Source organism: Herpailurus yagouaroundi, unplaced genomic scaffold, assembly GCF_014898765.1.
Source record: "Herpailurus yagouaroundi ecotype Mexico unplaced genomic scaffold, PumYag 163, whole genome shotgun sequence".
NCBI lineage: Eukaryota > Metazoa > Chordata > Mammalia > Carnivora > Felidae > Herpailurus > Herpailurus yagouaroundi.
This window is the reverse complement of record NW_024412404.1, coordinates 15,229,048-15,256,568: the sequence shown is the minus strand read 5'-3', so window position 1 is coordinate 15,256,568 and position 27,521 is coordinate 15,229,048. Positions and strand designations below refer to the sequence as shown.

The following is a 27,521-nucleotide window of genomic DNA, read 5'->3' as shown; positions in this document are numbered from 1 at the left end:
AAGAAGAAGAAGAAGAAGAAGAAGAAGACGACAACCACCACCATCAAGCAGACCAGCATACATATTATGGAAATCCAAGGAGAAAGAGAGAGGCAAATACAAAATATTTAAAAATAAGATGGCCTAAATCTTCCCAATTTTGAGGAAATACATGAATTTACACATCCAGAAGCCCAATGAACTCCAAAGAATATGAATTCAAAGAGATCCATACTAAGACTTGACCAAACTATCAGAGACAAAGAAAGAATCTTAAAAACAGAGAGAGAAGTGGATAAATAAGATTAAAAGCTGACTATCAGTAACCACGGAGGCCAGAAAGCAGTGAGATGATATTTAAAATGCTAAAAGAAATGTAAACCAACAATTCTATATCCAGCAAAACTATTCTTTAAGAATAAAGGAGAAATTGAGACATTCCCAGATAAACAAAGCTAAAGGAGTTTGTTAATAGTAGACTTGTCTTGCAAGACATGCTTAAAAGGAGTTCTTGAGACTGAAATGAAAGGACACTAGATAGTAAACTGAAGACATAACAAAAGATAAAGAACACTGGTAAAGGTAACTGTATAGGTAAATATAAAAGCCAGTATTACCACACTTTTGGTTTGCAACTCCTGTTTTATTCCTGTAGGAATTAAAAGGCAAATGAATAAAATAATTATAAATCTATATTAATGGGCAATGTATAAAGATGTAATTACTGACAATAACAATATAATGGGGGAGGATGGAAAGGGACTTTTCAAAGGAAGGGACTGTTTGTATGCCACTGAAACTAAGTTGGTAGTAATTAAACTAGGTTGTTATAAGTTTAGTATGTTAATTGTAATCCCCAAGGTAGTCACTAAGAAAATAACTAAAACACATACACAAAAGAAAATAAGAAAATCAAAATGGTACACTACCAAAAATAAAAAACATACAAATGAGTACTTGACATGGACTGAATTGTGTCCTCCCCAAATTCATACGTTGAAGCCCTAAGCCCCAGAATTTAAGAATGCACTGTATTTAGAGAAAGGGCCTTTAAAGTGATAAAAAAGTTAACATGTGGTCCTTATGATGGATCCTAATCCAATTTGACCATTGTCCTTATAAAGTTAGATACAAACAAATAGACACCAGGGGTATGCACAGAATTACAATTATGTGAAGAGGTAGCAACAGGAGAGAGGAGTCAGAAGAAATTAAAGCTGCTGACATCTCAGTCTTGGACTTCTCACCTCCAGAACTATTAGAAAATAAATATCTCTTGGATAACCACTCAGTCTGTGGTACTGTTATGGCAGCCTGAGGAAACCAATACAGTACCTATTTGAAAGAACATATTATTCTGCATTATTTACTTTTCTGTAACATGAGTGCTATTTAAATGAAACAACAGGAACAATTAACAGTGGCAATCAGTAAAAATTAAAAGTAGGACTAATCAAAAAATATGTGTGAGAAAATATAATAATCATTATTATGTTTCTTTTGATAAAATAAATTCAGCAACTTATTTTATCTTTTTTTTTAACTCTATTGGAATTTAAATTTTATAGGCCACATTTTATATTCTTAATATATATAAATGTAACTAAGATTAAAAAAAATTTTTTTTAACGTTTATTTACTTTTGAGACAGAGAGAGACAGAGCATGAACAGAGGAGGGTCAGAGAGAGAGAGGGAGACACCGAATCTGAAACAGGCTCCCGGCTCTGAGCTGTCAGCACAGAGCCCAACACGGGGCTCAAACTCATGGACTGTGAGATCATGACCTGAGCTGAAGTCAGACGCTTAACCGACTGAGGCCACCTAGGTGCCCCCTAAGATTTTTTAAAAGAAGAGAAAAAAAAGTGGGATTAAACAAATATTACCAGTATTTAGAAAAAATAACAATGACATGTTTCTTTTTGTCCCATGAAATAAAATAGTTTCATGCTTTGTGTCTCCTTTCCAATAATAACACTTCCCTGTACCGAGTAGAACCCTTCTTTTTAGTGTGGTAAAATTGAGTATCGTTAAATGTAAATTTCATTTTGACCACTCTGCTTGTATCAAGTCCATATTCTTGGTGTCAGTCCTGTGATGATATCAAGCTAAATACCCTCTCAATAAGCACAGAATACTTAGGATTGTAATTACTAGTAATGGCAGGTACTTAGATATGTAAGAAATTGTTTCAAACTCCACAAAACATCCATCTATTTTGAATCTAAATGCTTGTTTTGGTATTCCAACTGTTAATCAATCATGTCTTTTGCATTGATAGATTAATTATCTTTGCTTTCCATGTGTAAAATAAATATCATTTCAGAAGCACACTAGTAATTTCAATTTATGCTATCAAAGTTGCATTCCAAATGAGTTACAGTTTTAGTAAAGACATTGAGAGGATCTTATTTAACTTGGCTGTCCTTTTGTGGTGACTTTTTTTCTCCACCTTGAGTTAGGAAGCAGTCATGTTACACAAAAAATGAGACATTTGTTTGTTGTATAAGTTTTTTCTAGTCTCCTTATGGCTTCTTCAAATATCATCAAACATTTTTGGAGAAATGGCATAAAAATTTCTGTTTTAGTATAATCTTTTTCTCCGTTCTCATCCTCAATGTATTGCCAAATTAGACAAGGACATTCTTCCTGTCTCACACTTTAAAAATATTTTACTGCAGGATATCTTTTCTAAGTCCAACAACAATTATAGCCATTCTTTAGGCACATGTCCAAGGAGGCTATCTCCTTCCATTTCTTTAAAGTCAAAAATCACATTAAGTGTACCTGTACATATTGAGAACTTGAAAAGTGCCCTAAAATGTTCACTATGAAAGCTTCAATATCAGAAGTAAGCAAATCACATCACATTTTAGCAGTGCTATATACAAAGGGCGCAAAACACTTTGCAGATAAGATCTTTTATTTTATTTTTTAAAAAAATTACACTGAATGAAATTGTCCAAAATTTAAATTTGCACTGTCTGTCAAATACACAGATGAGTAAAGTCTAGAATTATATTTGGACATCTCAACAATCTTGTTTTATGTTACCTGTGGTTTCACTAAAATCTTTAAGAATATGATTTAACGGACTTAACAAATCAAAGTATCTAAGAACTAAACGGAACATTTTCTTGTTGATATGATTTGCCATATCAATGGATATGTCAAAGTGTGGTTGTTGGTTAGATCCATGAAAATGAGCTCTACATTGATTGTGAAATGTTAAACTTTATTCCCTGTATGACTTTTAGTTCTTCTTTCAAAGAAGTTTTGATCTTTGCAAATTAATGCTCCCTTTCATTATATTTCCCTTTGACATATTTTTCCACAGCTACCATGTAAAGTATTATTAAACCACAGAACAAGGAGAAATTCACCTAACCTTGGTATTGTGTGGGGAAGTTACCTTGAAGCACTATGTACCTCCACGTACATAAATACGCCAGCTATTCCAGAGGGCAAAGAACAAAAAGGGCCTACCAACTAAATCATGATGTTTACATTACACATTTATTCATTTTTTTTTTAATTTATTTATTTATTTTTGGGACAGACAGAGACAGAGCATGAACGGGGGAGGGGCAGAGAGAGACGGAGACACAGAATCGGAAGCAGGCTCCAGGCTCTGAGCCATCAGCCCAGAGCCTGACGCGGGGCTCGAACTCCCGGACCGCGAGATCGTGACCTGGCTGAAGTCGGACGCTTAACCGACTGCGCCACCCAGGCGCCCCAACACATTTATTCATTTAAAACAAACAGCAGGAAGCAAGGGTAAAAGCTGGGGTTAAGTTAACACGGTATAACACCTTACGATGCAATCAAGTTATAAAGGACCTCAACTAGCTGAATGTTCACCTATTTCCCAAACTACTTGATTATTTACTATCTATACTTAAAAAAATCCCATGACTTTTGTCTCAATCTTATAAGCTACCAGTTTATTATCTATGAATCCTATCCACCCTGTTTTTCTTATTTCAATGGAAGAACTGAATATTTCAAAATATGTATTATAAAAAAGACATAGATACAGAAAATATATATTTCACATGGTATATACCATCAAAAAATATGTAGAATTAAGTGTCTGTGAATAGATGATCCCTGAATTCTTACCATATCATATATTTTATCCTATTTTAGATCTCCAGTTCACAGAATCTGGCAGACATTGTGAGCATAGGTCTATGGGGCTTATAGTTGCTGCCCAGTACGTGCTTCTTTAATAACGTACAGTGATAGAAAAAATGGAAATCAATAATCAAGTTGCTTTGTGGGTGAAGGAGAACTCGAATGGAAAGAAAAATCCCGAACCAACCAAACACATTAATACAAAACAAAACCCAGTACTTTCCCTGGTGGGTATCCCTGTCAACTCCTTTCTAGTGTATTTGCCTATACTTTTTAGACCACTCTAAACTAAACCTCAATGTCCTCATTCAACAAGACCATATCAGAATTAGATATAACTAAGACCATATCGGGATCAGCCACTCTAAGGTTCTAACTATATTTTCAGATTTTTCTTAAAATTTAGACGAGAACTTAAGTTACCTAGCACAATGACTAGCACATATCCCAGGAGCTCAATAAATATGTGCTTTATGTACAAATGAATCAGTTCCTCCTATTACTTTCAAGGAAAATCTGAGAAATTGTCCTTCTAAAGGCAAGTACTTCTAAAGTACTGTTTTTGAAAACTGTGGTTATCCTAGACACAAATTATAATTTGGTAATTATGTATTTGGATTATCAGTCAGATGGAAAGGAAAAGTACTCTCAAAATATTAGGGGAACTGAAAAGCAAACAAAATCTTCAACTGAGGGCTAGATTGAAATTAGTATTTTTAAGTAGAGGAGAGCCACAATTCCTGTCCATAAATGGGTAAATTTAAGGTTTGTTAAGATAAAGAAAATTCAGAAAAGCCATAAAGTTTAATTATATTTAAAAAACTAAGAACTTTGGCACAGTAAAATACACCACAAGCAGATTTTAAGTATGAATAATAATTACTTTCAACAGATAATTTCCATAAAATATAAAGTATTTCCATAAGTCATTAACACATTAAAAATTATAAAATAAACAGTGAATGAATTCAATAAGTAATTAAGAAGAAATATAAGTGAACAATAAACATATTAAAGCATGTTTAAGCTTACCAATAATCAAAGGAATACCAATTAAAGTAAGATAATTTTTGCTGATTAGATGGACAATGATTGCTAAAATCCCAATTCAAAACCAACAAAACTATTCTGTAGCAATAAAATATAGATTGGAACAATTATGTACAATGACCATAAATCTAGAATCACTTCGAATCTATTTCTTTGTAACTTTTAAAATAATTAACCAACCTGTGCCACTTTAATAGAATTCTGGGTAGAACCACCAGCATGATATTCGACTTTGAATTTTTTTACAAGATCATCAAACCTACAAGAAAATCACAGTAGAAAAAAGTAAGTTAGCATCTGTCAGTTGTCACAATGCAAATTTTTCTGATTAGAAGCACACTGAATCACCATTAGTAAAATATTTTCAATTATATAATTATGTTGAATAAATGAATTAAAATATATATGAAAAACAAGCATGCTGAATTTGTACTTACGAAAATTTTTCTACAAATGTACAATTATAAGAATTTAAAATATATAAACTGTCCATAATTAACCACTATACTAAAAAAGGTAAAAATACAAATTCATAAATTATTACTTATAAGCAATGCATATTTTCCCATATTAAATGTTGATCTCTAGAATCCTTACAAATGTAAATTCTAGTAAGTTTAAAAAGTTTTAGATATCATAAAGACAATTAGTTTAAAATGTAAAGAATTGGGAAACCACACACTGGGGTATGATTCTAGGCAAGCTGCTTGGTGACATAATTTCTGTATCTGCCATATAAAGACACAGACAGTAGTGATCTAAAGCTTTATCTAAATATCTAAATATCTAAAGCCATAAAATAATACTTTGGCATCTGATAAAAGCTATAGAACTTCTCTCCAGGAAACTACATACATCCACTACACATGAAACTTTCATGTACCCAGGCAAAAAACTACGGACACTGATTTGAATAAATCTCAAATTAGATGGCCTTTATTAACCTGGATTTCAAATCAATATTCCTTACTGCATGTCTTTAGCATGTTAGAGATATCCAAGGGGCGTAAGTATGTACCTTAATTTCAAAGGACGAAGAAGCTTTGGAGGGAGACAAGGATGAATACACATGAGAAAATACAGAAAATTAGAAACCATCAAATTATCAAACAACAGAATATATGCAATGTAGACAGCAAGTGCTAGAGGAGGTTGGTCAAAAAAGGGAGATTGGGATATGAATAGAATATTCAAGGAAGGTTTCAGTATTGACAAGTATTTTCAAAACTTTAAAAACAAAGTACAGAAGTAGATCCTTTCACTAAAATGAAACATTTCACAGAACCTCAAAATACCAAAAAGACAAATACAGATATGGTTATATTAGGAATAGGAAAAATGGAGTTATACCCACTCCCATACATCCAACTACCTTGGGATTCCATCTGTAAAACACTGAGATGACAATAAACAAAACTAGCAAACCTGCCCAGAATTTTGACAGCAGAATTCGTATGCCACTAATAATACCAATGTAATAATAACAGTAGAAAAGGCAAAATATATAGGCACAGATGCAGAGGTAGGTAGCTGCAGTAGCTCAAGGGAAGTTCCCTTCTACTTAGGTACTTTTTTTTTTTTTAATGTTTATTTTTTAGAGAGAGAGAAAGAGACAGAGCACAAGCAGAGGACAGCAGAGAGAGAGGGAGACACAGAATCTGAAGCAGGCTGCAGGCTCCACACTGTCTGCACAGAGGCTGATACAGGGCCCGAATCCACAAACCATGAGATCGTGACCTGAGCTGAAGTCGATGCTGAACCAACTGACCACCCAAGTGTCCCTCTTCTACTTACTTTCTGAACTAGACAGATACCAGCTAAGCGTGATGTTAGAGATTGGAGAAGAAAGGGAGAGTGAATGGATAAAGTAAATATACAGTGATCAAATGCTAGGCTCATTTGAGGTCCCTCCACTGTCAAAAGTCAATTCCTCCAAAGGTTTTGGATCGTATTTGTAGTGGGTTGAATTGTGGCCTCCATAAAGATATGTTCCCCCATAACCAGTGAATGTAACCTTATTTAGAAAAGAAGGCTTTGGAGATACAAGTAAGTTAAGGAGCTTGAGATAAGATCTTCCCTCCTACATTACCCAGGAGGGGTCTAAGTTCAGTAAGAAGTCTTCTCATAATGGACAGAAGAAAAGACACAAAGGAGAAGACCATGTGAAGATGGAGGCAAAGACTAGAGTGATAAGGAGCCAAGGAACGCCAACACCCACCAAAAGCTGGAAGAGGCAAGGAAGGCTACAGACATTCAAATTTAAACTAATAAAGTTAAATAAAATTTAAAATTCAGTTCTTCAGGGGCACCTGGGTGGCTCAGTTGGTTGAGTACCTGACTCTTGATTTTTGGCTCAGGTCATGATCCCAGGGTTGTGGACAGAGCCCAGCACTGGGCTCGCACTGAGTGTGGAACCTGCTTAAGATAGTCTCTCTCTCTCTCTCCCTCTGCCCTACTTGCATGCTCTCTAAAATAAAAAACTAACTTGGGACACCTGGGTGGTTCAGTCAGTTAGGAGTCTGACTTCAGCTCAGGTCACGATCTATCTCACGGTTTGTGGGTTCGAGCCCTGTGTCGGGCTCTGGGCTGACAGCTCAGAGCCTGGAACCTGCTTTAGATTCTGTGTCTCCCTCTCTCTCTGCCCCACCCCTGCTTGCACTCTGTCTCTCTTTGTCTCTCAAAAATGAATAAACATTAAAAATAATAATAAAAGAAAAAAAATAAATTAAATTAAAAAACTAACTCATTAAAATTCAGTTCTTCAGGCACACTAGCCATACTTCAAGTGCTCAGCAGCCACGTGTGAATAGTGGCTATCAAAGTCATACACAAATAAAGAATATCCCTTTATTACAAAAAAGTACTGTTGGAGGTGCTGGAAGAGTTGAATAACAAAATAAACAGAGTAAACATGATCAATTCTAGAGCTGAAATGGACCTAAAAGAACACCTTCACTTAAGAAATGGGAAATGGGGCACCTGGGTGGCTCAGTTGGCTAAGCGTCAGACTCTTGATTTCATTTCAGGTCATGATCTCGCAGTTCATGAGTTCAAGCCCCATATCGGACTCTGTGCTCACAATGTCAAACCTGCTTGGGATCATCTCTTTCTCTCTCTGTCTGCCTCTCCCTCGCTCTCTCTCTCTCCCTCTCTCAAAAGATAAAAAATAAACTTAAAAAAAAAATGGGAAAAGTTAGACATAAAGTTTGAGTAGATTGCCAGAGGTCACATATGGCACACTGGTGAGTCAAAATCAGAACTGCAGTATCAAAATTACTTGTTAATTAATTACAAATACACACAAATCAGGGTATATTTTTTATCATTTCAGTCAGTAAAGAGAGTTTTCTATAAAAACCAAAATTTTGTTTATTAATATTACTTTTGGAATTAGTTCAAATATAAAAATTATAGGACCTCATATTTCAAGATGGATGATGATGCATATGTTTGCATACTTTCCCAAGACTTACCAGATGTCAAAAAACATGTTTTATATATATTTATACATATATATTTATATATTTACCTATATATGAAAAAACGTATTAACAATACCACAAAGCAAGCAAAGAGGCCAAACACAGACCACAAATTGAAGAAATAATAAATACTAACTTTACAGAAAGAAAACATAATAGAATTGACAAAGCAGTGATAGGAGACATAAAAAAGTAATTCCTTTAAACATTCCATTTGGAACACTGTCCAGCCTCTCCTACCTTACCCACAAGAGTACAATTTGTTTAAATGTTCCAATTTGTTGTTGAAAGTCCTCCATATCCCAAATAATTGTGTAGCTTCCTAGCCTACCTGAAAATTTTTTTTTCTTTAAAAAACTTTTTTTGGGGTGCCTGGGTGGCTCAGTCAGTTGAGCGTCGGACTTTGGCTCAGGTCATGATCTCGCGGTCTGTGGGTTCGAGCCCCGCGTCAGGCTCTGTGCTGACAGCTCAGAGCCTGAAGCCTGTTTCAGATTCTGTGTCTCCCTCTTTCTCTGACCCTCCCCTGTTCATGCTCTCTGTCTCAAAAAAACTAAATGTTAAAAAAAATTTTTTTTAACTTTTTTTTGGTAGCAGCTTTATTAATTCACTCATTTGAAGTCTACAATCCAATCATTTTAAATATATCCATAATTGTGCAACCATCACCACTATCAAGAATATATCCATTGACTCATAAAGAAACACCCAAACCTTTAGTTACCAAAACCGAATATCCCCATCATCCTTCCCCACCCTAAATAACTGCTATTCCACTTTCTATGTCTGTATTTTTGTCTATTCTAGCCATTTCATATAAATGGAATCATATAATATGTGAATGATTTTGTTGACTGGATTCTTTCACTTAGAATAATGTTATCAGTGTTCATACATGCTGCAGCATCTATTAGTACTTTACTCCTTTTTTTAGCTGAATAACATTGTGTTATATGGATATACCACATTTTGTTTATCCATTCATCCATCCCAGATACTTAGATTGCTTTCATCTTTTGATTTGCTATGGATAATACCATAATAAACATTCACATACAAGGTTTTGTGTTGACATAATATTTTCATTTCTCTTGGGCATATGCCTAGGAGTGGAACTACTGGGTCAGTTTAACTTTTAACTATTAACATTAACTTTTGAACTTTTTGAAGAACTGCTGCACTATTTTCCATTCCTTTTTAATTTTTTTCTCAGAGAAAATGCAGAAAAACCTGCCTGCCTAATTATATGAAAAAGAAGCAACTAAAAAATAACAGAGTTTCTATAAATTAGTTTTACCACTTCTGAATTTTTAAAAATATCAATAGTTGAGTGAAGGACCTGAGCAATAAAAATGGCTTTGGATAAAAAATAAGATGAAGGTAAGAAAGCTGAAAATACCGTAGGAAATATAAGAGATGAAGAGTATGAAAAAAAAATTAAGCACAGAGAATGGATCAGGTAGCCCAAGATCCATTTAAGAAGAATGATGGGGAGACTAGAGATAATGAAGGGTAAGAAAGAAATTTTAGAAAAAAATGTTTTCGAAAGAGAAAAAATATATAATCTTCAGATATGTTCAAATGTGAAGCTATTCCATTAGGGAGGGGACTAGGATCCATATTTGCACAATAACTTATTCAATTTCAGAATTCTTCATATCAAGAGAAAACCTTAAGAACTTCTAGAGTGAAAAATAACAGATTATCTGAAAAGGACTAAGAATCAGAGTACATCAGATTTCTTAAAGAACAGAGGATGCTAAAACAAACAAACAAAAAAAAAAAACCCCACATTATATTCTATGCTAGAAGAAAAAAAAAAGATTTTCAAAATAGAATTCAATATCCACTCAGATTATCAACTCATGATAAGGGAAAATATAAGCTTCACATGTAAGTACTGGCAATTATGAAAGAAAAGTTACTAAGGAGGAGGTGTAACAAACAAAACAAAACATAAGAAAGAAGATAGCATGGGTTTACAACAACAACAACAACAAAAAAGGGAAAAAAGTGATAACTGTGTATAACTTTGAAAAAGTAAAGGAGTCCAAAAAGAAATTAAAGGAGGAACCATTACATGTAAAATTATTACATGTAATAAATCTTATTACATGTAAAATTCTTCCTTAAGTAGCAAATATTTTAATAACAAAGTAATGTATTTCTCTTCTATGAATCTATACATACACTACAGTACATGGTTCTACAAAGAATAATAGTTACCTAGTTATTTGGTAATGAAGGCCTTTTGTCTGGTTTTCAATTTTAGAAACTATGCTGAGATAAAACATGTAACATTTAATTACAATTGCAAACATTTGTAATACTTAATAACATTTACAAAATATAAAAACATTGTATATACATGGATATTTTGGATGGAAGAAGGAAAAGATGAAAGAAAAAGTTTTCTCATTTTCTCTCCTTCAGTTAGAGTTCATAAGTATCTCAAATGTTAATAATCAAATTTTTTTTGTTCATTTTATTTTATTTTATTTTTTTTAATATATGAAATTTATTGTCAAATTGGTTTCCATACAACACCCAGTGCTCATCCCAAAAGGTGCCCTCCTCAATACCCATCACCCACCCTCTCCTCCCTCCCACCCCCCATCAACCCTCAGTTCGTTCTCAGTTTTTAACAGTCTCTTATGCTTTGGCTCTCTCCCACTCTAACCTCTTTTTTTTTTTCCTTCCCCTCCCCCATGGGTTCCTGTTAAGTTTCTCAGGATCCACATAAGAGTGAAACCATATGGTATCTGTCTTTCTCTGTATGGCTTATTTCACTTAGCATCACACTCTCCAGTTCCATCCACGTTGCTACAAAAGGCCATATTTCATTTTTTCTCATTGCCACGTAGTATTCCATTGTGTATATAAACCACAATTTATTTATCCATTCATCCGTTGATGGACATTTAGGCTCTTTCCATAATTTGGCTATTGTTGAGAGTGCTGCTATGAACATTGGGGTACAAGTGCCCCTATGCATCAGTACTCCTGTATCCCTTGGATAAATTCCTAGCAGTGCTATTGCTGGGTCATAGGGTAGGTCTATTTTTAATTTTCTGAGGAACCTCCACACTGCTTTCCAGAGCGGCTGCACCAATTTGCATTCCCACCAACAGTGCAAGAGGGTTCCCGTTTCTCCACATCCTCGCCAGCATCTATAGTCTCCTGATTTGTTCATTTTGGCCACTCTGACTGGCGTGAGGTGATACCTGAGTGTGGTTTTGATTTGTATTTCCCTGATAAGGAGCGACGCTGCACATCTTTTCATGTGCCTGTTGGCCATCCGGATGTCTTCTTTAGAGAAGTGTCTATTCATGTTTTCTGCCCATTTCTTCACTGGGTTATTTGCTTTTCGGGTGTGGAGTTTGGTGAGCTCTTTATAGATTTTGGATACTAGCCCTTTGTCCGATGTGTCATTTGCAAATAAATATCTTTTCCCATTCCGTTGGTTGCCTTTTAGTTTTGTTGGTTGTTTCCTTTGCTGTGCAGAAGCTTTTTATCTTCATAAGGTCCCAGTAATTCACTTTTGCTTTTAATTCCCTTGCCTTTGGGGATGTGTCGAGTAAGAGATTGCTACGGCTGAGGTCAGAGAGGTCTTTTCCTGCTTTCTCCTCTAGGGTTTTGATGGTTTCCTGTCTCACATTCAGGTCCTTTATCCATTTTGAGTTTATTTTTGTGAATGGTGTGAGAAAGTGGTCTAGTTTCAACCTTCTGCATGTTGCTGTCCAGTTCTCCCAGCACCATTTGTTAAAGAGACTGTCTTTTTTCCATTGGATGTTCTTTCCTGCTTTGTCAAAGATGAGTTGGCCATACGTTTGTGGGTCTAGTTCTGAGGTTTCTATTCTATTCCATTGGTCTATGTGTCTGTTTTTGTGCCAATACCATGCTGTCTTGATGATGACAGCTTTGTAGTAGAGGCTAAAGTCTGGAATTGTGATGCCTCCTGCTTTGGTCTTCTTCTTCAAAATTACTGTGGCTATTCGGGGCCTTTTGTGGTTCCATATGAATTTTAGGATTGCTTGTTCTAGTTTCGAGAAGAATGCTGGTGCAATTTTGATTGGGATTGCATTGAATGTGTAGATAGCTTTGGGTAGTATTGACATTTTGACAATATTTATTCTTCCAATCCATGAGCAGGGAATGTCTTTCCATTTCTTTAAATCTTCTTCAATTACCTTCATAAGCTTTCTATAGTTTTCAGCATACAGATCCTTTACATCTTTGGTTAGATTTATTCCTAGGTATTTTATGCTTCTTGGTGCAATTGTGAATGGGATCAGTTTCTTTATTTGTCTTTCTGTTGCTTCATTGTTAGTGTATAAGAATGCAACTGATTTCTGTACATTGATTTTGTATCCTGCAACTTTGCTGAATTCATGTATCAGTTCTAGCAGACTTTTGGTGGAGTCTATCGGATTTTCCATGTATAATATCATGTCGTCTGCAAAAAGCGAAAGCTTGACTTCATCTTTGCCAATTTTGATGCCTTTGATTTCCTTTTGTTGTCTGATTGCTGATGCTAGCACTTCCAGCACTATGTTAAACAACAGCGGTGAGAGTGGGCATCCCTGTCGTGTTCCTGATCTCAGGGAAAAAGCTCTCAGTTTTCCCCGTTGAGGATGATGTTAGCTGTGGGCTTTTCATAAATGGCTTTTATGATCTTTAAGTATGTTCCTTCTATCCCGACTTTCTCAAGGGTTTTTATTAAGAAAGGGTGCTGGATTTTGTCAAAGGCCTTTTCTGCATTGAATAATCAAATTTTCAAAAAGGATTTTAAGTACACTGTTTAAAGTCATAAAATCAATCAGTAGGAAGATTAAAATGTATGAAATAGCATAAAGAAAGCAATGAAGAAGGAAAAAGAGAAAAATAGTATAAGTGCGCTATATTGTTCATCTTCCAGAGGAAGAGTCCATAGACATGTAAATTTGTTAATTAAGGAATATAACTACATTACATAAATTTTATAATGATAAACTAAAAACATTAACTGTTAGTATTTGTAGCTCTGGAGTGCAGAAGAAGGGAAGTTACATTGTTGGGCTTTTTGTGTGATGGCCAGAGGCATCATCACCATAAATAAATAGAAGATAGAAAGGCAGGCAGACATAATGATATACGTACGCTTGACCATCTCTGGGCTCTTAATTGATTCACTGATGTACATTTCTACCCCTGCACAATCTGCATTTTGTCTTAATTACTATTGCCTTGTCAGTCTTAATGAAAAGCAAGTACCTTCATCTTGTTCTTCGTCATTGAATATTATTCTTGGTCCTTTGTACTTCTATATAATTGTACAACTAGATGTCAATTTCCAAATAACAATTTGTAGTGATTTTGACTAGGACTGTATTAAAGATATATATGGAAGTTATAACCTTTCTAATATTAAACTGACTAATACCTGATCACAGTGTGCATCACAATATATTTATTTAGGTCTTTAGTACTTCTCAATTAGTTTCATAATTTTTGCCATAAATCTTGTGCATCTTCTATTCAAGTCACTATTATTTCCTGCTTTAATACTACTAGAAGTAATATTTGTTTAAACCTAGTTTTTATTTGTTGCTGGTGTTCAGAAATATAATTCTTTATATAACAATTTTTACCTACCCAAGTTGCTAACATCTCTAATTCCAATAATTATCTGTTTTTGTCGGACATAACTTTTGTGAACAGTGACAATTTTTTCTCTATTTTTCTTGCCTTAGTGCAAAGACTGAGGACCTCCAGCATAACATGCACAGATAACAGTGGATAGTAATAGGCAAACTTAGGCTTATTCCAAACTTTGACCTAATAAATCCTAAAGAATCCTGGTGAATGGCTAAGTCTTAGAGGGAAGTATTTAATCTTTCACTTCATTTTTACTGTATGTATGCAATGCTTCTACTAAAGAGTTAAATATTTTAAAATGTTAGACCTCTATCTACTTATATTTTCCATATATTTCAAATGTATAATACATCCCAATAGAATTAAAATATACCTGTGTATATTACAAACAAAATTACCCAATATATACATATATGTGTGTGTACATATACATATATAAATAATATATAAAATATATAATAATAATAATAATAATAATATGTAATATATATATAAAGGATCTAGAAAAGTACAACCAAGGAGTTAACAGTGGTTAGCTCCAAAGTAGGAGGAATTATGGATCTTGTATACATTTACTTCAACTGTGTAATAAGCATAATAAACTGCTTTGTAATGAAGACACTTTTTACTTCATTTTATAGTGGAAGAACATAACAATTTTCTACATAAGTATCTAAAAAGAACTACATATAGGACAAAGCAGAATAAAACATAGAGCAGAGGGGCGCCTGGGTGGCGCAGTCGGTTAAGCGTCCGACTTCAGCCAGGTCACGATCTCGCGGTCCGTGAGTTCGAGCCCCGCGTAGGGCTCTGGGCTGATGGCTCAGAGCCTGGAGCCTGTTTCCGATTCTGTGTCTCCCTCTCTCTCTGCCCCTCCCCCGTTCATGCTCTGTCTCTCTCTGTCCCCAAAATAAATAAACGTTGAAAAAAAAATTAAAAAAAAAAAACAAACATAGCGCAGAGAAGTGAGTGATTCTGAATGAAAGAGGCAGGAAAAATTTAACACTTGAACTGAATTTGACAGATAAGGGAGAAAAAATATTCAGGACTGAGGGTAAAACAAAAATATGACATATTCAGGAAACAATTTAAACACAGACTAAAATATAGGTCAAAATCAAAGTAGTAAAAACTGACAAACATAACTCTCTCTGCCACGCTAATAAATGTAGACATTATTCAGTACGCAAGGAGAAATTACTAAACTCTGTTTGCCAACAGTGTGAAAAACAGACTTGTTTTGTTGTTTAATGAAGTCAGCGCTGTTTGGAGGACAGTGTAGAATAAAGACAGGCAGACTGCCACTTTTCAAATAGTTCATACCAAAGATCAGATGTTGAGCTAAGATGCTAGAGAGAAATTATTAAACTAAGGAAGCATTTCTGAGGTTGAAGACATAACACGTGATAAATAGCTGGAAGCAGAAGATGTGGTAGAGGGATGACAATTCTGAGATTTCTAGTTTGGATGACCAAGTGGATGATGTTGAGAAGGTAAATACAGGAGAGAAAAGAAATTGTATGGAACAAAGAGAATCCTATATAGTAACAAACAAACCAAGAAACATTTCTATTTAGGGAAGTGATTCTAAGGAGGCAAGATTTGTTTCTTTTTATCTCTTGCAGGGATTAGGAACATGAATTACAACCAGATTTTCTCTCTATACTTTTCTAGCTGACACAAAATTTTGTTTGTCAGTAAATGGTCTACTTTGTGTCAAAACTATCAATGTAGTCAATGGAAAATACCTCGAAAAGATGAAGGACTATGTATCTTTAATGAACAAAACCATAAATTCAGGCTGAAACATTAATGAACTTCAAACTATGATTATAATTCGATAGGTAAATAATCTAATCAATTATGTGAAAATATTAAGTATTTCCTATGTTGTTTAGAGATGAAATTGTTTAAAAGCTTTATATTTTATGGGAAACTTCAACATATTTCTATTATGTGATTATTTTCTACAGGGAGTAAAGTGGCAATTTAGTACATAATAGATTCATTCTTACTTTCTCCTTTTGGTTAAGCTTCTTTGTCTAAATGGAGTGGGCATATCTAACACTTCAATCAAATGACTGACAGAAGTGAAAGAACAATAGCTGATGCATTTTCCTACTAGCAGTCTATTTGTGAAACCCAAATTAATAAAATATATACAGCTTTCATGTTTAAAAACTTCCAGAGAGAATGTTACTTAAATAAAATGCTACAGAAAAACTGGATTCAGTGCTTAACCAACTTCTAGACGAGAGTTTCCAAACAATGGAAGTAAAAAATGAATAAAAACAAATTTGATAATGTAAAAATATTTAAAATTTTTCTCTATAAAGCAAAATTAAACAAATCCAAGCAAATTAAATATAAATAAATTTTACAATATGAAAAATGGTTATTACATTTACTTTATATAATTTTAAAAAATATCTTAAGATATTATTATGTATTTTGGTATTTTAATAAATTAATTCAATTTTTAAAATGTTAATTTAATATTCTCATAGGGAAGAGAAATGAAAATATTAAGGCTCAGATAAATGGACAAATTAACAAAAAACAAAAGAATGGATGTTCAGAACAATCAGAGATGCATTTCACATATTCATTATTTTTTAATGAAATTATTAACAAAAATGACCAGAAGAAAATACATTAACATGCCAAAGGTATTTTTTATATAAGCTTTCTCCTTTTTTATATTTCCTACCATTTACTCATGTGCTTATATTCATTTTATAATGAAAGTGGTTTTATTAAAGAAAACTTTTAAATATAAATTAATGTCACTGGAATGTAATTCAGAATTTCTTGTGGACTAGCCTCAAGAAAAAAAAAAAAAAAGCAATATGCCATATACTCCTAAAGAAGTTTTTGTACTTGTTCTGATAATGAATAGAACTGAAATTCTAAGTAATGCTTTCCACTCTCATATCACATATTATTACTTTATAAACAACTGATAATTCCTGACAATTAATATGATAGCTATCTATATGTTTTGCTATTTGAGAAGAAAAGTCACATACAAGGAAGTGGAGAAACTTTCAAACACTAATGTTTGGTAGGCAAAGCTGTGACCACTAGTCTTCTGATGCTGGGTTTAATACTAAATCTTCTGAGATACAGGACCACCTCAGCATGGTACTATACACAAGAAAAGATATCAAATGATACAATCATATATGGTGGGGCACGTGGATGGCTGAGTTGGTTGAGCATCCAACTTTTGATGTTGGCTCAGGCCATGATCCCAGAGTTGTGGGATAGAGCCCTGCTCCACACTCAGTGAGGAGCCTGCTTAAGATTCTCTCTCTGTCTCTCTGTCTCTCTCTCTCTCCCTTCCTCCCTGTGCCCCCTCCCCCGATCATGATCACTCTCTCTGCCCAAAAGAAAAAAAAAATAAAAGAAATGATCACATATGGAATTTAAAGTCTACTAAAAGATAGCACTGACTTCCTGTAAAAATAAAAATAATATTGAAGATCATAAGCGTGCTACTAGCAGCAGAAAACAGCTTGTAAATGTAGAAAGCTGGGCAGTGACTCAATGACTAACTTAAACAAAGTAACATAATCTACCATTAGAATAAATCCCTTTAGGGGCGCCTGGGTGGCGCAGTCGGTTAAGCGTCCGACTTCAGCCAGGTCACGATCTCGCGGTCCGTGAGTTCAAGTCCCGCATCAGGCTCTGGGCTGATGGCTCGGAGCCTGGAGCCTATTTCTGATTCTGTGTCTCCCTCTCTCTGCCCCTCCCCTGTTCATGCTCTGTCTCTCTCTGTCCCAAAAATAAATAAATATACGTTGAAAAAAAAATTAAAAAAAAAATAAATAAATCCCTTTAGCACTGGTATCAAGGTACAACTATTAATAGAAATAAATGTGGGAAGGTATATTACAAAGAGATTCACCTTTTCAGAAACAGTAATTGTACTAAGTACAACATGAGCAGATAAGTTATGGGAAGGTCAGTAACTGAAAATTTTAGTGGAACAGAATTAACTGATGCTATAACTGAAAAGAGAGCAGCTAGTTTTGCTGATTATTAAAGTGTACTCATTGTTTCCTAAGACTTCCAACTAGTTTGCACTTTTTTAAAAAGTTGTTTAATGTTTATTCATTTTTGAGACAGAGAAAGACAGAGTGCAAACGGGGGAGGGGCAGAGACAGAGAGAGAGACATAGAATCTGAAGCAGGCTCCAGGTTCTGAGCTGGACAACAAAGAGCCTGATGCAGGGCTTGAATTCATGAACCATGATATCATGACCTAAGCCGAAGTCTGACACCTAACTGACTGAATCACCCAGGCGCCCCAACTAGTTTCCACTTTGTAAAATGAGGAACAAACAGTAACTGATGTTTCAATGCATTTTAAGAGGTAGATTAATAACAGCATAAATATGGGCGCCTGGGTGGCGCAGTCGGTTAAGCGTCCGACTTCAGCCAGGTCATGATCTCGCGCTCCGTGAGTTTGAGCCCCGCGTCGGGCTCTGGGCTGATGGCTCAGAGCCTGGAGCCTGTTTCCGATTCTGTGTCTCCCTCTCTCTCTGCCCCTCCCCCGTTCATGCTCTGTCTCTCTCTGTCCCAAAATAAATAAAAAAAAAAAAACGTTGAAAAAAAAAATAAATAACAGCATAAATACATACAAAGTCTCACACAATATATACAATGCAATAACCCCGCTCTGCTTAGAAAATTTAGTGCTCACAACTAAAGAATACCCACTACACAAGAGTAAAGAAAATCAGGGGTGTGAAAGGTAAGGAGGACAATCTTTTTTAGAAAGTGATAATGAAACAGTGTATATTCACTATACCTTAGAAAAACAATCCCAGGACTCTTAATACCACTATGATCCATACATTTAAAATCTAATGAGGGGGCGCATGGGTGGCTCAGTTGCTTAAGTATCTGACTTTGGTTCAGGTCATGAATTCTCTTTCGTGAGTTCAAGCCCCGAGTCAGGCTCTGTGCCGACAGCTCAGAAACTGGAACCTGCTTTGGATTCTGTGTCTCCCTCTCTCTCTCTGCCCCTCCCCCATTTGCACTCTGTCTCTCTCTCTCAAAATTAAATGTTAAAAAAAAAAAAAATCAATGAAAAAGCCTTACTCCTGTAACCTAAGGATCAAAATGCTCCAGTTCAATTTGGAAGATTCAAAAAAAGCTTCAAAATCTAGGGTATTTTGAATTCCTATCTTCTTCATTCAGTTTTTAGGTTAAGAAACTTCTTTCAAATAACTTTTTTTTTAAGCCTAATCAAATAACCCAGACAATACCGTAAGTTGGCAAGACCAATGGCAAAATTATATAAATGTGAGAAACTTAATAGGAAATTTTTGAAATATAAATTTTTTATTTTCTGACATTCCTGAAAAGGTGACTTATTTTGTTACTAAGCTATTATATTCTTCATATTATATAACATTAATTCCTGACAAGTCTGACAACCTATGTTTAGTCTGAATAGTGAGTCTTGCATAGTGAGTCTAGCAAATAAGGGTACCAAAGCATTGTTCATAATTTCTGACTTAAATATGATTGACCTAATATTTCAAAATATACTTATTGTTATAGAAGACTTTTCAATATTTATTATAATATTAACTTTCCAAAAGATATAATATCCAATATATATTAAAAACTTTCAAAACTCATTAATGAGGAAAAAATCCAATAAAATGGCAAAAAATTAATAGCAACATTTCCAAAGAAAAGATACTAATGACAAATAAGCATAGATTTTAATATCATTGGTCATTAAAGAAAATCCAACTTAAAACCATAAGGAAATACATCTATTAGAATGACTTAAAAAAAAGTGGCAATATTAAATGCTGATGAGGATGTACAGCAACTGAAACTTTCATAAATTGCTGATAGAAATAAAAAACGACACACCCTCCTTAGAAAACAATTTGGAAATTTCTTAGGAAATTACACATACAGTCCCCAGAAAACTCAGATACATGACTATTTAGAATAGCTTTATTTATTTATAATCACCAAACACTTAAAACAACCCAAATGCCTATCAAGTAGTGAATGGACAAATTGTGGTATATCCATGTAAGGCAAGCTCATCAAGTAATAAAAACAAATAATACATTCAAGAACAGAGATGAATCTCAAAATATGCTATGTGAAAGAAGCCAGGCATAAAAAAGGGCTACAATACAGTATGATTCCATTTATTTGACATTCTGGATATGGCAAATATATAGGCAATTTAAATAAGAAAAATATACTATCTAGAAAAAAAGAAATTCCAAAAGTCTCTCTCTTTCTGCATGTATGTACGCATATATACATATCACCTACCTACACAGAAAGACATACACAGGGACACTCATAGATACATGTGAAACACATTTGAAACTCAAAACAAGCCTATGAGACAAGTAAGATGAAATCAAATATCCCAATTTTCTAAGACTCAGATTTAGACTCTTAGTGACTTACTTTTTAAACTTTTGATTTGGAAATAACTTCAAACTATGGAAACACTAAAGAATAATACAGAGAATACCTATATACCTTTTACCAAGATTCATCAGTTTTTAACATTTTTAACATTTTTCTCTTTTTCTCTATAGATACATATTTAGTTTTCACAAATCATTTAAAAAGATTGTATAAAATGCACTTTTATTATTTATAATATCTCAGTGAAAACCTCCTAAGAAGTTGAAGTTTGTATCTGTGAAATCATTTGATTTTATCAGTTCATATGGATATCTCCAATTCCAATCTAACACAGTTCAAAGCCATGGTCTTCTCCCATTCTTTGTTATCTTTTTCCCATTATGTATCTCTCTTCTTCTCCAGTTAGATCCTTGGCTCTGAGGTCCAGGATAGAATTCAGTACTTATACTGGACAAGCCCCTTAAAGGGCAAAAAATAGAAATCTAGGGGCACCTGGGTGGCTCAGTTGGTTCAGCGTCCATCTTAGGCTCAGGTCATGATCTCGTGGTCTGTGGGTTCAAACATTGCATCAGGCTCTGTGCTGACAGCTCAGAGCCTGGAGCATGCTTCAGATTCTGTGTCTCCTTCTCTCTCTGCCCCTCCCCAACTCACACTCTGTGTCTCTCTCTCAAAAATAAGCATTAAATATTAAAAAGAGAAATCTCACTGGAAAGGACTGGGGATGGTGCACTGGTAAGAGGGCCTGCTTGATGCGCTCTAAATCCAAAGCAACAACAGTCTGGGACCTGTGTCTGGGCTTTTTCTTTTCAGGAGTGATTGTGTCTGTTTTGAACTACATTCTCCACATCCCTCTCTTCTGTTTAACAGTCTCTTAAGCACCCCCTCCCCAAATCCCTGCTCTCCAAAGGTGCACACCTATAGAAGCAATAAGAGCTCTAATGAAATATGTTTCTTCCTCTACTTATAAGAAATTAGATTTCTAGTATATTCTGTCTCTCAGCAATTCTGAAGGTACAGGTTATATGTGATTCTATTTGTATCCTTTGTTTTAAGGATGAAGAAATTCAGAGTCATTATCCTCCAAGCCTATTTTAAGTGACTTTTGATGGATTTCTCACAATTGTTAAGTGGCGTATGCAGGATTAGGAGATCCATCCAATATAATTAAGAAAATAATACAATCACATACGATAAAAATAAGAATATTTAGAATAAAACTCCTTATGGCCCAAAACTGAATGAATTTCTTTTTAATTAAAGGTAGCTGTGGCTTATTTTTTTTCCTTTTAAAAAAATGTTTGTTTATTTATTTATTTTGAGAGTAAGAATCCCTAGCAGGCTCTGTGTTGTCAGCACAGAGCACAAGGCAGGGCTCGAACTTACCAACAGTGAGATGATGACCTTAGCCAAAATCAAGAGTTAGACACCTAAACAAATGAGTCACCCAAGTGCCCATGGTTTAATTATTTTTAAGATGCATCCAAAAGAAGCATTCTATAAAGCCAGAAAAACAAAAGAAAATGAAAATGATGACAAAGGAAAAAGGGAGAGAGAAATTAACAGAAATAGCTCTTTAAATTTTGATGTGCAATTGTTTTCTAGCTATCTGATATGAAGCAAATACTACATGAAATGTGAAAGAATTCATTACTATACCCTGTAACTTGTACCAGTCATTCTTATATGGAAAAAACTGTCCTTATAAATAAGATATGGTAAGAATTGGTAAGATATGATAAGATATGGTAAGAAAATGTCCACAAAAGCACCCTTTACAACTTCTAGTTCTAACTTAGTGTAACTGCTTCCCACTTTCACAGTAACTAAAGCTTCTTTTTACCTTCCCTTGGGAGAAAAAAAAAAGAGAAATCGGCATACATCAGGAGGTAAAGATCTCACAATGTGTTAGTATCACCATTGCATAGAAACAAACATCAACAGTTTTGAACATTTCATAGAGAAAGTAAAGTAAGACAAGTAAAATCTTTACGGCAAAACTCAAAAAAGTTTAACTTCCTTAAGAAAGCATTCATAACTTCCAACTAGGGTTTTTGATGTTCTTTCCTAAACTTCTCATCTAAACAAATAATAAATGAAAAAAAAATCAGTAATTCTAAACAGATTATACTTATTAAGACCAAATGTTAATAGAATAATGCAAGGAGGGAAATCCATAGGCAAATTGTAAGATTCAAAGCTTTGAAACCTTTTACCACAAATGTTTAGTAAGGTTGAAAAAAATTTGCTTAAATGTCAGTTTGATAAAAGCCAAAGGGACATTTCTCACATGTGTTTATATTTAACCATATTTTTAAAGATGGAAAAGTAACAGTCATTCAAAACTAGGGTTAAGCTATTAGTTCATATGAATTGTAATTTAAAGGTATTTCTCCAAGCTCTAATTTTATTTTCTTTGATAAGAAAACACTTTTAACCATGTGTTGCTTAGGTAAACCTTTATTCAATACTAAAAAGTTTAAAGGTTTAATTCTGTTCATTTATAGGTCTGAAAGGTTTTTATTGCATGTAAGATAATCAAATATACCTTTGAAAGCACTTTGTATATAATTACAATAAAATGAATTATTCCTAAATTCAGATGCATGATATGTGTATTTGGTTTCCACCCATCATAAAAACACAACAAAATTTGACTAAACCAATTTACAATTTCCATTAAATAGTAAAACTGTTTGACAGTTTTAAACCATACCAAAAAAAGCCATATGAGAAAAGGAGAAATAGTGCGGGACAGTGGTTCTCAAAACGAAACATGCAGCTTCCTGGTAAACCTATAGTGCCAGCCATATGCCCACAGGCAGTTCCAAAATACAAATTATACTTTTTACCTCCTGTATTGGTTTGGTTCATCTGTTATTTCTATCACAGAATCCATGGTTAATAAGGGGGCCTTAGTTTTGCTGATCATAGAAAAATTCTAGAAACATATGTAACAGATACAAAGGGAAAGTATTCCAGCAATAATTAATCATTTTTCTCTACCAAACTTTAGAAAAATATCACTCATCAGGAACACTCAAACACTTAAATCTCTTATCAAAACAGAACATATGGAACTTCTGATTCTGAATAGCATATAGCAGGTCACAGCCAACATTCAGACTGACAACAATCTGAAAAGTCATATAAATTATAAATCATTAAAGGTACCAAAGAGCTATAGAAGGATCAAATGAATAAATTTCCAAGGAAGTGGGGACTGTTCAGAGGGTAGGCTAGAACCGGCAGATGATTATCCGACCTGGTTAAATTTGTAGTTGGTAGCATGGGGCTAGAGAGAGAAAATTTGACATTTTGGGGACCTCAAACACACAGCTGGTTTGTCCCATAACACATTTGCTGAATTCTGAAACTGAATGGTAAGCTAAGAAGGTTAACCAAAATCACTTGAAAAGCAGAAAGATCTCTCAGCCTGGCAGGGCTTAAAAAACAAAGACAGGAACAGAAAAGGAACTAAAAACATAACAGGCAAAAATGAAATCCTAGAAGGCATGGAGAATAAAATCTAAAGATAACACAGACACTTTTTCCCTGGGGACTGGGAGAGGACATCTATCTATACTGGTTATATCTAAAGGCTGAAAATTCAGACTGTGGGCTTAACAGAACAGGGGGTGGAGAGCAAGGGAGTAAAAAAAGATAGGGATTTCAGACACTATTAGTACTAAAGTGATAAAATTGGAAATTGAGGACCTAAAATAAAAGGTCAGCTTCCCACTTGAGATATTTGCCAAACACTGAAGTGGATCAGGCTGGAGGATAAAGAAGCTGGAAATTTCTGAGAGCACTTCTGATGCTATGTTTCAGAGCTGATGAGACAAAGATCCAGTGGCCTCAATTAAAAGTCCAAGAGGATCAAGCTCTAGAAACAGAGGTAAACAAGGTAGACTGAACCTATCAAAACTGAAAATCAACTTTGATCTAGCTTAATCCTTGATTTTGTTAAGGCAATCAGCTCTCCCTTCACTCCATATCAGTCCCAAAGAGGAAAGGGCAAACACTGGTAGATAATACAATCTAAAGGATCTACATTTCTTACATAAATAATAAACAACTAATAGTTATGCAAAGAGGCAAAATAATTTGCCTAAAAACAAAAGGAAACAGCAAGAGAAAAGTTTCAGAAATAATACAGACACTGGAAATAAAAGAACTTCAAAATAACTATGATTAGTATTTTCAAGGAAACAAGGAAAGAACTTGACAAAACTTGATAAACAGATAAAAGAATAGAGAATTACAACAGAGAATTAAATATATAAAGAAAACAATACAATAAACATCTAGAACTTAATTTGATATAGTTTAAAAATTCATTGAATAAGTTTAACATTTAATGCAATCCCTATCAAAATACCAACAGCATTTTTCACAGAACTAGAATAAACAATCTTAAAATTTGTATGGAACCACAAAAGACCCTGAATAGCCAAAGCAATCTTGAAAAAGAAAACCAAATCTGGAGGCATCACAATTCTGGACTTCAAGCTGTATTACAAAGCTGTAGTAATCAAAACTATATGGTATTGGCACTAAAACAGACACACAGGGCAAAGAAACAATAGAAAACCCAGAAATGAACCACAACTATATGGTCAATTAATATTTGACAAAGCAGGAAAGAATAACCAATGAAAAAAAGACATTCTCTTCAACAACTGGTGTTGGGAAACTGGACAGCAACATGCAAAAGAATGAAGCTGGACCACTTTCTTACACCAAATACAAAAATAAATTCAAAATGGGTGAAAGACCGAAATGTGAGATCTGAACCCATAAAAATCCTAGAAGAAAACACAGGCAATAATCTCTTTTGACATCAGCTGTAGCAACTTCTTTCTAGATATGTCTCCTGAAGCAAGGGAAATAAAAGCAAAAATAAACTATTGAGACTATATCAAAATAAAAATATTCTGCACAGCAAAGGAAACAATCAACAAAACTAAAAGGCAACCTACAGAATGGGAGAAGATATTTGCAAATGACTTATCCAATAATATCCAACATACATAAAGAACTTATAAAACTCAACACCCAAGGCATTGGGTGGCTCAGTTGGTTGAACATCCGATTCTTGTTTTTGGCTCAGATCATATCTCACAGTTTGTGGGGTCAGGTCTCCATGTTGGGCACTGTGCTGACAGCATGGAGCCTGCTTGGGAAATACCTCTCTCTCTCTCTCTCTCTCTCTCCTTCTCTCCCACTTGCACTGGTGCACACACGCTCTCTCTCAGAAATAAACATTAAAAAAGAAAAACTCAACACCCAAAAAACGATTAATCCAATGAAAAAATGGGCAGAAGACATGAACAGAGATTTCTCCAAAGAAGATATACAAATGGCCAACAGACACCTGAAAAGATGCTCACTATCACCATCAGGAAAGTGCAAATCAAAACTACAATGAGGTATCACCTCACACCTGTGAGAATGGCTAAAATCAAAAACACAAGAAACAACAGGTGTTGGTAAGGATGTGGAGAAAAAGGAACCCTCTTGTACTGCAGTGGGAATGCAAACTGGTGCAGCCACTCTGGAAAACAGTATGGAAATTCCTCAAAAAATTAAAAATAGAACTACCATATGATCCAGAAAATGCACTACCCAAAGAATACAAAGACATTAATTCCAAATGAGACATGCACCCCTATGTTTATAGCAGCATTATCTACAACAGCCAAATTGTGGCGGCAGTCCACAGGTCCAACAATTGATGAATGGATAAAGATGTGGTACATATGTATGTATGTGTGTGTGTACACACACACACATATGTATTCAATGGAATATTATTGAGTTATAAAAAAGAATGAAATCTTGACATCTGCAATGACATGAATGGAGCTAAAGAGTATAATGCTAAACAAATAAATCAGAGAAAGACAAATTCTTATGATTTCACTCATATGTGGAATTTAAGAAACAAAACAAATGAGCAAAGGGGAAAGGGAGAGAAACAAACCAAGAAACAGACTCTTAATTATAGAGAACAAACTGATGGTTACCACAAGGGTGTGGGTAAGGGGGGATGGGTGAAACAGATGATAGGATTAAGGAATGCACTTGTCATAATGAGCACTGGGTGATGTATGGGATTGTTGAATCAGTATATTGTAGACCTGAAACTAATATAACACTGCATGTTAACTGTAATTAAAATTAAAACTTTAAAAAGACAGAATTCATGAATAAGTTTAAATTTAAACTATTCTCTCTGAATCTTCCTCCTACTTAGCCACAGACATGTTATCAGTCACAGAAGGATGTGGAACAACTGGGAAAATAAAGCCCCGGTTCTCTGGCTAGAGAACCAAAAAGGAGAATTCCAGGGAACCACAAAGAACTAGGGCTCTTAACACATCTGGAAAATACAAAAGACTAATCAAAGAAATAGAAGATATAAAAAAAACTAAGGAAAATTTCAGTAATTGAAATTTTAAAGCTCACTAGATCGGCTCAATAGCAAAATGAAGAAGACAGAATTAAGACTCAGTACATGGGGCGCCTGGGTGGCGCAGTTGGTTGAGCGTCCGACTTCAGCCAGGTCACGATCTCGCGGTCCGTGAGTTCGAGCCCCGCATCAGGCTCTGGGCTGATGGCTCAGAGCCTGGAGCCTGTTTCCGATTCTGTGTCTCCCTCTCTCTCTGCCCCTCCCCCGTTCATGCTCTGTCTCTCTCTATCCCAAAAATAAATAAACGTTGAAAAAAAAATTAAAAAAAAAAAGAGTACACTTGAAGACAGATTAATAAACATATTCCAATCTGAACAACAGAGAGAAAAATTATTTTTAAAAAATGA

General features: G+C 34.6%; 1 protein-coding gene across 4 annotated transcripts in view; it reads right to left on the bottom strand.

Annotated features, from left to right (window-relative positions):
* Positions 1 to 27,521, bottom strand: part of ADK (adenosine kinase) — a 530,009-nt gene that overhangs the window by 356,727 nt on the left and 145,761 nt on the right. For all 4 annotated transcript variants that reach the window (XM_040485454.1, XM_040485456.1, XM_040485455.1 and 1 more), the window contains one exon: positions 5,345 to 5,423. In XM_040485454.1, coding sequence (XP_040341388.1) covers positions 5,345 to 5,423 — 79 coding nt within the window. The remainder of the gene's footprint in view (positions 1 to 5,344; positions 5,424 to 27,521) is intronic.